Source organism: Podarcis melisellensis (assembly GCF_964234715.1).
Source record: "Podarcis melisellensis genome assembly, chromosome: 12".
NCBI lineage: Eukaryota > Metazoa > Chordata > Lepidosauria > Squamata > Lacertidae > Podarcis > Podarcis melisellensis.
In genome coordinates, this window is record NC_138544.1 from 17,417,688 (window position 1) to 17,431,747 (window position 14,060).

At 44.0% G+C, this 14,060-nt stretch overlaps 1 protein-coding gene across 1 annotated transcript in view; it reads right to left on the reverse strand.

The window, feature by feature from the left end:
* Positions 1-6,763: 6,763 nt before the first annotated feature.
* The window catches only part of TGFBR2 (transforming growth factor beta receptor 2), a 68,500-nt gene continuing 61,203 nt past the window's right edge, over positions 6,764-14,060 (reverse strand). The window contains exons 6-7 of the mRNA XM_081883279.1: positions 10,482-10,609; positions 6,764-9,317 (exon numbers count right to left, since the gene is read on the reverse strand). Of these exons, the coding sequence (XP_081739405.1) occupies positions 9,138-9,317; positions 10,482-10,609 (308 nt within the window). The 3' untranslated portion in view covers positions 6,764-9,137. The remainder of the gene's footprint in view (positions 9,318-10,481; positions 10,610-14,060) is intronic.

Consider the following 14,060-nt stretch of genomic DNA (forward strand, 5'->3'; position numbering starts at 1 on the left):
CTCGGCCAGCAGGGGCGCTGATTGGCGCTCCTCAGGGGAACACCCTCCCCTTTTATGATGCCTGGGCTGTGATTGGTCCAGACTCCAGCCTGGACCTATCACAGTAGGACATCATCTTCCGACTTCCTTCCCGCCCGAGCACTGAATAAAGTATTTTATAATTTTTCATTTTTCTGTTTACTTACTATTTCATAATAAAGTAATTATAAAATACTTTCTTTGTGTTTATTTGATTCCTATTCAAGAGAATTACTTTTTAACATTTTCTAATGGTGGTGTGCCTCGAGATTTTTTTCATGAAACAAGTGTGCCTTTGCCCAAAAAAGGTTGAAAAACACTGCACTGCACCACCCTGGTGTAGGGACAGATCAGCAGGGATGACCCAAGACATTTTGGCACCTGAGGCCAATCACAAAATGGCATTGCCAGGCAAGAAGGGGTAAGTGACTATCTACAATCAGGAACAAGGGTGGGAGAAGACCAACAGCACAGTCACAAAGAGGCCAATGTAGAGGAGGAATAGTGAATCTGCTGCCCCTTTGGATCCTGCCGCCTGAGGCAGCCACCTTGCCTTGCCTCATGGATGGGCAGGCACCACAAATCAGCATAAGCTAGTTCTCTAGAGGCGATGCTTCCATAAGTGGAATAACCTCGCTCTGCTCACCTGACGTTCTAAGCAAGAGGTGTCAAGCGCTCCTTCGGTAACCAAGAGTTGCATTTGGTGCCTATAGCGGCATCTAGACCAAAGTCTTGCGGCGGTTAGCGTGCACCTATGGGAAATGAACATAGCTTAGAATGCTTAATTCTGCTGCCAATTCAAAAACAAAAAGACAAATAAACAATGTCAATTTAAATGGAAGTACATGCAGCTTAAAGAGTGCATGCAATTTCTTCTCCATTACTTCCGGCTGTCAATTAACATAGTCATTGAAACAGAATTCATACGAGAAACATGGGGCGGGAGATGGAATTACTAATGTATGCAGATTTTGTTCAGCATTGCCTTTAATGCACTCCCGCAAAATAATTACTAGTGAAGTTTGCGGCTCTGCAGGCCACGCTATGATTGCTGCAGGAGCTGCTGTGATTATAAAATCCATTCCCATAATTAATACAATAATTAGTTTACTGAGAATCATGTTTAGAAAAGAAACGGAACCCGCTCTATTTATTCATTATTTTATTAAAACACATAACTCTGTCCCATCAGAGCCAGCTTTCAAAAGGAACCAATACACCAATAGGAAACTAGTAGTCAGAAAGCTGTCAAACTGACCCCTAAATCATAAAAAGCAATAAAAGAAACCACGAACAGCTACCAGCAAACAGCAAGTCTTCAAAAGCCACCCAACATAAAAGTGCTGGAGTGGAAAGCAGGGAGGTAAACACTAGGTGGCGCCAGAGCTAACGAATGATAGTTTTGCCCCCATTCTCCTCCCTGCTGAGTTTTGCAATGAGTACACCAAGACTGACGAGCGGGTTTTTAAGTAGAAAAGGGGCAGATTGGGACTAGCTGAGGGCAAACAGAGGTTGGCAGTGCAGTACCCTATTTGTCCAAATACACCAGCCTTGCCCTTTGCAATTTCATTGTACACAGGTTGTACATTGACAATAAAGGTATTATTATTGCCCCGGGTAATTGAACAGAAGTAGGCTTCTCGTCACTAAAGATCATGCCAACTTCACTGGTTGCTAAGCAACACCTCCCTTCCTCCGCCTCCTCTTGGTTAGCTGCCTGACCAATAACAGAGTTGACCCTTAAGTTACAAACTGAATGATTCTTGCTGTCAAACTTCCAATATGAAGTATGATTTGCACACACAAATCTCAGGTGCAATACATTTCCAGTCAAAAGGATCAGGCAATGTGAAAGATCTCTGCCCAAGATAGTGATGCCTCGGGTTAAGTACTTAATTCGTTCCGGAGGTCTGTACTTAACCTGAAACTTTAGTTAATGGGGCCTCCTGCTGCTGCCGCTCCGCCAGAGCACGATTTCTGTTCTCATCCTGAAGCAAAGTTCTTAACCTGAAGCACTATTTCTGGGTTAGCAGAGTCTGTAACCTGAAGCGTATGTAACCTGAAGCATATGTAACCCGAGGTACCACTGTATCTGGAGAGCCACTGCCAGTATAACTAGATGGGCAAACAGTTTGACCTGCTGGGAGGCAGCTTCTTAATGGTAATAATGAGTTAGGAAGAAAGTTTTCCATCACATTAAAAGTAGTTTGCCATTTCCCACAACTTTATGCTAGTGAGCCTTGCTTTATGCTATCAGGGGGGGAAAGATTCTTAAACTGCAGTTGTGATTGACACGCTAATTAAAGGCTGCCGGGGGAAAAAAGGTATGGAATACATCTATAGGATGACAACGGCATGCAACCAAGTTGATTGGAAAATGTGTTGGAGATATTGCTCTACCTTCTTTTCAAGGCCAAAAGAGCTTGCAGGTTTATTCCCCAAGCCTAGTCTTAACATGCCTTCATTCGTTGTGACAACACTTGTTTACCTTGTGATGTCAAAAGAGTCTGACAGTAATCCATTGTAATGAGTCTAACACCCAATATGCGCCTTTGAAAATCATTGTGCATTTTTCATGTTAGCCTATATATATCCACACACTTCTTATAGGGAGGATTACTGCCTGATGACTGAGCAGCGAAAAGAATAAGCAAATCCAAACATGATCTGAATATATATTTGGTACAGCCTACGATAGCTGTGCCTTGCATATCTTACTAGTTTAAAGGGGCTCTCCCAAAAGTTGCTTTGGCCATCGGAAACCTTCACAGTTCTCCACAGATGTCCCCCTCTGGGGGTTATTTGGGGGCTGGAATGAAATCTCCCTTCTTTCCCCTCTGTATGGAAAACCAGCAATGATGTTAAAATGTATGAATGGATTTCATGTGGCTGGGCATTTTTTTAAAAAAAATAAATTAAATTAAGACTCCTCCACTCCCCTTTTTCTATATTTGAAAGTCCTTATGACCTTTTACACCTTTTTAAATCAATTTCTACAGGTTGCAGTAGAGCCTTTCACCAACTCTTACTTTTTAATTTTTTAAGATGCATGTTTACCGCCAAGTTCATAATAATAATAATAATAATAATAATAATAATAATAATAATAACTTATTATTTATATCCCGCCCACCTGGCTGAGTTTCCCCAGCCACTCTGGGCGGCTTCCAATCGAGTGTTAAAAACAATACAGCATTACATTATAAAAACTTCCCTGAACAGGGCTGCCTTCAGATGTCTTTTAAAGATAGGATAGCTGCTTGTTTCCTTCACATCTGGTGGGAGGGCGTTCCACAGGGTGGGTGCCACTACCGAGAAGGCCCTCTGTCTGGTTCCCTGTACCCCATTTCTCGCAGTAAGAGAACCACCAGAAGGCCCTCAGAACTGGACCTCAGTGTCCGGGCAGAACGATGGGGGTGGAAACGCTCCTTCAGGTATACAGGACCGAGGCCGCTTAGGGCTTTAAAGGTCAGCACCAACACTTTGAATTGTGCTCAGAAACTTACTGGGAGCCAATGCAAATCTCTCAGGACGGGTGTTATGAGAGTTACCAACACTCTCATTTGTTGTTTCTGCCACAAGGCATAAACCAAGCAAGAATGAAATCATTCAAACATAAGCAGCAGAACACAAATAGGGACACAGGAAATCCCTTTATACTCTCCCAGGCCACTGGTCCATTTAACTCAGAAGGATTTCAGGCCTACCTGGACATGCCTGGGATTTAACCTGCATGCAAACAGATGCTCTTACTACTGAGCTACAGCCATCCAACGAGATCTTAACAAGCAAAGAGAGACTATTTTAAATGCCCTCTGTGTGGAACAGGGATTCCTTTGGAATCCATGAAAAATTGAACCAAATAAAGCCGTATCAGTTTCCCCCCAATGCTGAAACCAACACACTGATGCATGAATGGATCCAACTTTTCACTGCTCCCAGTTCACTGGAGCCAGTGCGGTGTGGTGGATAAGAGCGGTAGACTCGTAATCTGGTGAACCAGGTTCGCGTCTCCGCTCCTCCACATGCAGCTGCTGGGTGACCTTGGGCCAGTCACACTTCTCTGAGGTCTCTCAGCCCCACTCACCTCACAGAGTGTTTGTTGTGGGGGAGGAAGGGAAAGGAGAATGTTAGACGCTTTGAGACTCCTTCGGGTAGTGATAAAGTGGGATATCAAATCCAAACTCTTCTTCTTCTTCCCACTTGTACCCATTCATTCCTGTCTTTCATGCCATTCAATGGCAGCAGAGGTCTTTTCAGTGGCTGCCTCAACTTTATCTTCCTGCCACTCCAAGTTTCAGCATTTCTTTTGGGCTCGGGATGGGTTCACCAATGCCCGTATTGTAGCCCTAGAGAAGACCTCTGCTGCCATAGCAAGCAGACCAAAACACTTAAAGCAGGACTACACAAGCACTGCGACAACACGAATGTAATGAGGCAAATGTGGTTTATGGAGAACAGCAAAACAGATGTGATTTTTTTTTTTTTTTAAAGAGATCCTAGCAGAGTAACAGGACAAAACTGCTTTTCTTTCACTTCCCAAGTGTGGAAGTGATTTAACATCTCCTTGGTAGCTCCTGCAAGCACAGCGGTGTGGTCTTACCCCTCCATTACACTCAAGTCCTTCAACATCTGTACTGTACTATGATCCAAGTCCTAAATAACTTGGGCACGACAGAACTCAGGAGCACAACTTCAATACAACTGAGGAGGAGTCTGAAAGCATTTTCACAGTCGACTCCCTCCCCAAAACCCTGGGAGTTGCAGTTTTGCAACAGCACTACGAAATCGCGACTGGTGAGCTTTCCACAAAAACATTTTCCTCAAACCCTTCTTAGCTTGTAGTTTTGACAAGCCGTCAGAGTCGAAACACAGTTTAAGACACAAAAGAAAAGAAATAGGACCCATGTGCTCTGTGCACTTGTAATTATGTGTTTTTTCCATCTTTCAATCAAGAATATATCTAAAATTGAAACCAGTTAATATTTTCTCTCTCTCTCTGATATTCCTAAAATGGGATGCTGTAATACACACTTTCATCAATTAGGCAGCCCCATTAGTTAGATTTACCTAATTGTGTTATCTATATAATCCCGAAGAACAAAACAGTATATAATGCAATTCTCTCTGTGTGTAGTGTTATTAACTTCTTTCATTCAGCTTTCATACAAACCATCTCCTGGCTGAGTTTGCCCTTGAAATCTTTTCTGCACACACACACACACACACACACACCGCACCGAAAAAGTACCATACCTAAAATGAGAACACGCCAGGAGCAAGCGTAGTCATCAGGGTAGTCATCAAAAGTTATTGACCTTACACGACCTTCCCTGTACAGGGGACCCTGCAAATTGTTTGAAACCAGAATCCGAAGCAGACTCTCCGACACCACGGTTTCCAAATGAAAGGACTGAGGGGCTTGTATGTGTAAATTATTCATCCCGATAATGACCCCATGCATAATGTATACCTAGAATTCCCATTTTGCAGATGGCGGGATCAGAACCTGACACACAATTACTGCCCCGAGACCACATAGTGCACTTTTTTATTATTAAAAAAAGCTGTGAGAGTTATTTGGAACTTCAGCGTTCCTTGTCGATGTTTAACCCAGGTACGTAGCCGTGTTGGTCTGATGCAGTCGAAACATATAAACAAATAAAAAAGATGTCCAATAGCACCTTCTTGTTGTTTAGTCGTGTCCGACTCTTCGTGACCCCATGGATCAGAGCACGCCAGGCACTCCTGTCTTCTACTGCCTCCCACAGTTTGGTCAAACTCATGCTGGTAGCTTCGAGAACACTGTCCAGCCATCTCGTCCTCTGTCGTCCCCTTCTCCTTGTGCCCTCCATCTTTCCCAACATCAGGGTCTTTTCCAGGGAGTCTTCTCTTCTTATGAGGTGGCCAAAGTATTAGAGCCTCAGCTTCAGGATCTGTCCTTCCAGTGAGCACTCAGGGCTGATTTCCTTAAGAATGGATAGGTTTGATCTTCTTGCAGTCCACGGGACTCTCAAGAGTCTCCTCCAGCACCATAATTCAAAAGCATCAGTTCTTCGGCAAACAGCCTTCTTTATGGTCCAGCTCGCACTTCCATACATGACTACTGGGAAAACCACAGCTTTTTCTATACGGACCTTTGTTGGCAAGGTGATGTCTCTGCTTTTTAAGATGCTGTCTAGGTTTGTCATCACTTTTCTCCCAAGAAGCAGGAGTTTGTGACTGCTGTCACCATCTGCAGTGATCAATGGGTATGGTAAACCTGTTTATCATACTAATTGCAGTCATTAGCTAATAACTATTTGCAGTCATTATCAGTCATCAACAGGTTTACCATAACCATTGAGTCAATCAAACATATCCTACTACCCTCCTGAGAAAAACCCCACCCCACCCTCCCACTATATAAAAGGGTCTGGTGACTTCTGTTTCAGTGTATCTTAAGAAGTGTGCATGCAGACGAAAGCTTATACTGAGAACAAACTTAGTTGGTCTCTAAGGTGCTATTGGACATTTTTTTAATATGTTTTGATGTTTAACCCAGCCAATCACAGAGGCTGTTATGTGCAGAAGATGGGTATGAAATGAACAGAACACAGAAAAAGGATACTAGTCTCTTCATTTGGACTGCTGGAGAGAAATCTGATGACCGAGTCCACCTGATGACCACTCCCCCTCTGAAAATAAACTTACAAGAGGTTGTTTTTTTTTAACGGATAAGGGCCATTTAAGACAAAACCATAACTTCATTTAATCTAAAACATTTTATTTATACAAAAATACGGTAAGTGCTCGAGACGCTCGAATAAACAAGGTTATATACGTTCACATTCCTATTTTCATACAGTGAAAGCGTTCCGTGGAAGAATGGGGGAAAAAACAAATCCCTTTACATGTAAATAGTACAAAAGAAAGTTAAAAGAGTTGCCAGGAGCTACTGGGCGCTCTCTTAGTGTTTGCTGCTGCGTGATAAATATCAGGCACAACGCACACAGCGGAGACCCAGGGGCAAGTCTACGCTGCCAATTTAAACCGGTACTGAATCAGTTTGAGCCTTGTCTCAGCAAATGACGTTCTGGGACAAGCTTGCCTCTGAACCTGGGAACTAGCCTACAGCCATGAGGACTGGTAGGCTGTTCACAGCCTTTTATCTCACGTGTTTGTCTAACCTTCTTCTGAAACCATCTCAAAGTAAGCTTCCACCATTTTCAGTTCAGGAACTCTGGGAACTTACTCCAAGCCAGAGTTGTGGTTATGGAGGAAGGCCTGAAAGTTATGCCAGTTGTGAAACTAGTGGTTTAGATCTGTAATGCAGACGGCACCCTAACTTTCCGGTTTGTGGGGCAAAGCTCCTCCTTTTCCTTTCCTAGCGTAGCAGTTTTTCAGTGGGAAACCCCACTAGAGGCCACTCGACTCCAGATCTGCTTAAGAACATGATCCCAATATAAACCCGTCTTTCCAGTAGCTCCACAGTTCAGTACATAGCCTGTTGCTATTAAACCTCGACTCCATTTTAATTATTGAGCTCCTGCCCCACTTAATGCTTAAATATTTCTTTAAAAATTAATACAAAAGCAGATGCAAAAAGCTTTTAAAAATAAATATTTTCCCCTATAAATTTATAATTCCTATGTGAATATACTTCTCTCTCCCCCCTCCCCAATTTCCCTATTATTGGATACACAATAGAGAGAAAAAAGAAATGTATCTGTGACCTGTATGATAAAAGCATTGCACTTGTAATACTTTTCTGGAGCAAATCCCTGTTAGAAAACAACATCGAGGCACAGAAGGTGCCTGAAGCCGACTGCGAAGGCCCTCAAAACCACGACACAATTTGAGCAGCTCCGATGATCTCGTATGAAAATACTGACGGTCAAAATTCCGTCATTTAAAAATTCCTGGTGAGGCCAGCTCCAAAGCTAAATATTTTGGAAGACTAAAAGAATGTAAGTCATGCCTGCGGGGATCAGTTTAGGAATGTGCTCTTATTTGCCAGAGTTCTGGATGACTGCAGGCAGGGGTTGCTCACAATGGCGAGTTAAAGAGGACCGAAAGCGCTGCATGTCTCCAGAGCGGAGCAAATCTTTTTCCACGGCATCGCAGACACCCAGACACTCGGGGAAAGGAGTCCACGTCCTGTGCCTCCTTTTGCGCCGGGCACGAAATCAAATGTGAACTTAAGGGCTCAAGAAACGAGACATGATGTTACCGATCCCAGCAAAGGAGGGAGGGGAGAAGTCTACTTTGTGTCAGAAGGCACGGCAAATGCAAAACATCTGTTTCGATTATAATTGGGCTCTGCCTGATTTCAGAGTGCGAGGCTGGGGAGGGGTCGGGGAACCTGCCCCCTCCCCAAAGCAGGCTGCTAACGGGAACGGCAAAGTTCAAAGAAAGGGACGGGCAGAGGACTTAATGGTCTTTTGCGCAGGCATGAAAGTTGAGTGGGTGGGGACAACTTTCCAAATTCAAGGAGAAGGGTGAGGGAGGAGGAGGAGGGGGAGAAGAATCAGACCAGTAAGATCCACTGAATCAAGGCATCATAAACATACAAGAACCAGCTGAACAACCATTGCATAGTTACATGTTAAAAGAGGCACTAATATGGTCCAAATCCTTCCCCCCCCCCAACTGCAGAAATGTCGTTTTTAAGGCTCCGGTGGGATGAATAAGGCACTTTTTCTGCCAGCATCACATATGATTCCTGGTAGGATTTTCCTATCTATACCTAAATTTCCTGGAAGACTCTTTGCAGAGATTTGCCGAGTGTGTTTTTTTATACATACCTCTCTATCTCTATCTACATACATACATAAAGTTGCTCTTTGATAGTTATCTACAGGCATCGATAAAGTGCAAACATTCTTGGCGTTTTGTACAGTCTCATGTTCTCAGGAAGCAACGGCGTCGTTCCTCCTATGACACGGCGAAGGACGCCGCTTTGCCCTCTCTGGAGCTGCGGGATGGAGGGAGAGGCAGGAACCTCAGTGACACAGGAAGTGCATCTGAGACTAATCGCCTCTTCCTGTTCCACTCTTGTGCACATGGAACACAAGAGCAGCCCCTCTCTCTTTCTCTCTCTCTTTGGTTTCGTGGAAGTCTTGTCTTGTAGCAGGCTGTTACTTGGCACTGTTCACAGAGCTCTCTTCGGGGATCTTTTCTTCCGAACTGCTTCTTCCGGAGAGCGTGTCCTGGTACTCAAAATCATTGAACCGCTCAGCTACGCACTGCGCAGTGAGACGCGCCTCCGGGTCGTGGTCCCAGCACTCGACAAGCGTCTCGCAAACCTTCTGGATGCCCTGAAATGCGCAGCAAAAACAGTGAACATATTTTAAAACACCTGATCGTCAAAGCACTCAGCTAACGTAAGGCAACCAACTCGCAAGAGGTGAACATTTATGCAGAATCTCCTCACATGGTATTGGTGCTACTGCGCTGAAAGAAGGCTTAGTGATGCTTAAGAAATTACGGTGCACTAAACTTACACCATATGTGAGACAATTATTCCGGAATGAGAATCCCACTGTTGGGGCCCTATCCTCTAACCAAAGGGTTAATCCCAGCCTCGTTAAGACTGGATGTACTGCTGGCCTTAATGACACGAGCACTTGTATAGTTGCTTGCCTCTGGCTCAGACATATTAATTCATTAATAGGAACGGCAATGCTATCTGGCCTTTTATTTCAATGGAAGGGAAGATGTAGCAAAAAGCAAAAACCAAGAAAGAGAATGGTTCTTGCCTTGGTGATGTGATAAGCAACATTAGAACCGGTTTAGAATGAAATCTACTATCCTCTTTTCATGTGGTTTCTTTAAAAAAGAAGAAGAAAAAGCTTCACAACGTTCTGCATTAACTGCATAATTTAATGGTTGATGTTGACCAATGTCAAGAGCACAGCCAATATTGAAAATATTAATTTTCTTGGTAATTTTCATATTAAGGACATTCAAGCTAAGTTAAATATTAAAAGGATTAACTTGAAATCAGTAGCGCAGCAAATTTCATTCAGGAGGAGGAGGAGGAACGCTCTGTAAAATCCATTTTGGAATTTCGTTTTATGAATAATGGGTGCGTACTCAAAAATGCAACTGCGGAGGAAGGACATGGATATGGAAGAGCTACTACAGCACACACAGAAAAGTCCTGTGGGGTTTGAAGCTTTGCAAAAAGTACCAAGAGTCTTAAGGGTACAATAAGCAAATACCAAAGATCAATTTACAGTGTGCAATTTTGACATACCCAGTCACTAAACTGACTGGATACCCCTGGTTGCCACAGGTTGCCTAAATATGCACTGCGTTTTAATGTAGTTAAGTAAAGCTCAATAAGAAAATGCAAAGTGGGAGGAGGGGATATCATCAGGAGATACAGAGCTGTTGCCGACAATCCTGTCACCCTTCAGTAGGGTTGGAGCCACCAAATACAGGCCAATATGCCAGGCGAGAAGGACCTCCTCTCTTACCTGATGGTTAAGCCATGAGTTAGGAATCTCTGGCCGTCCCCTGTCCCTCAGTACGTTATCCTTCATGCTTTCCACACAAGGATGCTCCCGTACTTTAGAACCAAACGGTGGCTCATAGTCTTTCACCTCTGTCAAGAGAAGGAAAGGAAAGAGACGACATTTAGACTTGAAGGCCAAGATTCTGGTGGAGCCAAGTTTTGTTCTCCTTCACGTAAGTGGAATCTGCCGACGTCTTATACTTTGTCGTTTGCCCAGCACCACACAAACACAGGATTGTAGCTCTCTATTTCCTCTAGTCCTATTTCCTTCACTTCCAAGATCTGCCTAGCTGCCTTTTAGTAAGGTAAAGGGACCCCTGACCGTTAAGTCCAGTCACAGACGACTCTGGGTTTGCGGCGCTCATCTCGCTTTACTGGCCGAGGGAGCCAGCGTACAGCTTCCGGGTCATGTGGCCAGCCTGACTAAGCCGCTTTTGGCGAACCAGAGCAGCGCATGGAAACACCGTTTACCTTCCCGCTGGAGCAGTACCTATTTATCTACTTGCACTTTGACGTGCCTTCGAACTGCTAGGTTGGCAGGAGCAGGGACCGAGCAACAAGAGCTCACCCCATTGTGGGGATTCGAACCGCCGACCTTCTGATTGGCAAGCCCTAGGCTCTGTGGTTTAGATCACAGCCCCACCCGCATCCCATTTAGTAATATCTACCTAAAAGAGATCTATATGGACAATGATGGACCTGGGCGGCTTCACCTCCAGTTCAAAACTGAGTTTGACTAGCCAAAGATTCAATATCTGAGCAAGGCACATCCAGGTCAGATAAGCAGCCAGGGATCAAGTCTTGTTTCTGTTTGCTGGAGGATGAGAATTGATTGTGGCAATTAGAAACAACAAATAAAACTAAAATCGGAAAACCAAACGAGCCAAAGCAAAACTCACAGGATCCTGATGAGATTGAAGTCCCAACTATCTCCATTTGCATATATAACTAAGGCCCAGCCCAAAACGGGAGGTCTTGCCAAGAAGCAGGGGTCTCACAGCTGTGGAACAGATTGAGGACAAAGAGGGGGACTGTGGTGGCAGCTGCACGTGCACAGGCATGTTTTAATTTTGTTGTTCAGGGTGTTGTGTACTTCAAGTGGAAAAGTGCTATCATCAGATCTACTGTTATTTAAAAACTATGTTAGCCACTCAAACATTCAGCTGAAGAGAAGCAATTACAGTTGATTTCCATATAATGTAGGGACGCGGGTGGCGCTGTGGGTAAAACCTCAGTGCCTAGGACTTGCCGATCGTATGGTCGGTGGTTCGAATCCCCGCGGCGGGGTGAGCTCCTGTCATTCGGTCCCAGCTCCTGCCCACCTAGCAGTTCGAAAGCACCACTAAGTGCAAGTAGATAAATAGGTACTGCTTTATAGTGGGAAGGTAAACGGCGTTTCTGTGTGCTGCGCTGGTGCTGGCTCGCCAGAGCAGCTTCGTCACGCTGTCCACATGACCTGGAAGTGTCTCCGGACAGTGCTGGCTCCCGGCCTCTTAAGCGAGATGAGCGCGCAACCCTAGAGTCGGACACGACTGGCCCGTACGGGCAGGGGGACCTTTACCTTTTCCATATAATGTAGGATTGGTCTTTTCTGCTGCTTCCCCCACGCCACGCCCCCCCCAAGTAAGCACTGGGGGGAGCTGGAAAAACAATACTACTAATAATGCAAGTTTAAGAAATGTAGCTAAGCTGTAACGACAACTAAGTCTGCAACCCTGAAGTAATTTGTACAGTACTGGCCAAGTCCTACTAACCCTGCATTCAAAGTAACTAACATTACTGTGCTGGTTTAACTGATGGCTAACACTTCTTACTCCCATTTCGTGTACCTTCTTGTGTTACAGAACTGTGGGTTTTGTTTTTAAATCAACTTATTACAGGTTGAGCTAAATTTTAAATGGTGGGGAAACAACTGTATACCGCTTCAAATTTTGTCAACACGAAACTCCTGAGCAATTTCCTGAGCTGGCAATGTTGCAAATGGGTGTTTTACGGAGACGCTAACATGGAAATGAGCGATAACTTCTGGTAGATTCCACTAGATTTCCAGAAGTGGCTTTTGCGTCACACAAAAATGTGGACATGAACAGGTAAGGAGACATGAAGAAGATGGAATAAAGTGCTGCCTGCATGCAAAGTCTTTGCCTCCACAACTGAGCTACAGCCCTTCCTTAGCTACAGCTACAGCAATTATGACAAAACATACCTACAGCACATCAGTAGCATTAAGCACGACTACTGTAGCACATGAAAACACCTCACAAAACGTAGCCACAATGATAGCTTGGTTAGATAAGAAACCTGTTTTGGGTCTGCTTTATTATCTCTAAGTAGCTAAATCCTTTCCGGTCAACCAGTAACTGAAGTAAAATACTTAGGGGCCCTCAGACAAAGCGACTGTCCCACTGTGGCTTCTGTCAGAACTGGCACCTGTGATTTCTGCACCTTTGCATGAGAAAGTATAGATTGGGTTCTATTCCAATGGACACCATACAATCACCGAACACACAATTTGCTGCTGAGCACTGATAGCCTACAGATATATCAGGCAGACTGGGCGAGATAATTCTCCACTATCTATTTTTGACATGAAAGGATGCGGGACAGAACTGAAGCGCAGACAAAAAACAGACACAAACCATATTTCCTGGAGCCAGCCTAAGGAAGCAAGTGTGACTCGAAGCACAATAAAGGGCATTTTTAAAAGTGCCAAGCTTAATTCTGACAAAAGGGAGGAAGCTAATAACTTTGTTAAAACAACAACAACCACCCCTTGCATATGGTTGTTACTTCTGTGTAACGCCTATTCAGAAGTCAACAAGGCATATCTAACCGGGGGCAGAATTGGAGTTGATGCACTTAATTTTCTTTTAGAGGAAGACAGTTTGTTTTAAAAGCATCACGTTTTAGAAATATAATTGGAATTGTGGAAATACAGTGGTCATGCTTCCTCTCAAGTCTTCTCCATAATTTTAATTAAGTGTTGAAACTAAAATTTACATATATTGGCTTTTCTTATTTTGTCATTTCCGCAAAGGTTTGCTGTGTGTATTCCTGATTAAAAGCACACGAATCTCAAGTAATGGTAGACAATACAGGCAGGTAGATCCCTCTTCTCCACAGAAATCTGACCCAATGCTTCATACAGGCAATAACAAACTGACCACAGATTTATGCTCCAACACCAGAAGCTTTTAAAATGAAGTGCAGAACTAGTGCTTTTCAAAAATATTGGGCCTCAAAACTCCAGAGCTCTTTCCCGCAATCAGCTGTGTACCATTTTTTCTGTACATTTACGCTTTAACCAAAAGCAGTGTTTCAGTCAAGCCAGCAAATCTTTCAGGCAGTGCACAATTACTTAGAGCAGCTCAAGGAACAGAGGCCATTTTGAAAGGTATTTTCCAGATTATTCCCTGGTAACCTTGCTGATTCTGACTGATGTCATATGCTGGCAACAAAGGACTTGAAAATAAGCAGCTCTTAGAGGGCCTGTCAGATCACTTAACTCTCCCCGTGCTTTTCTTTCTCACAGTATCCATGT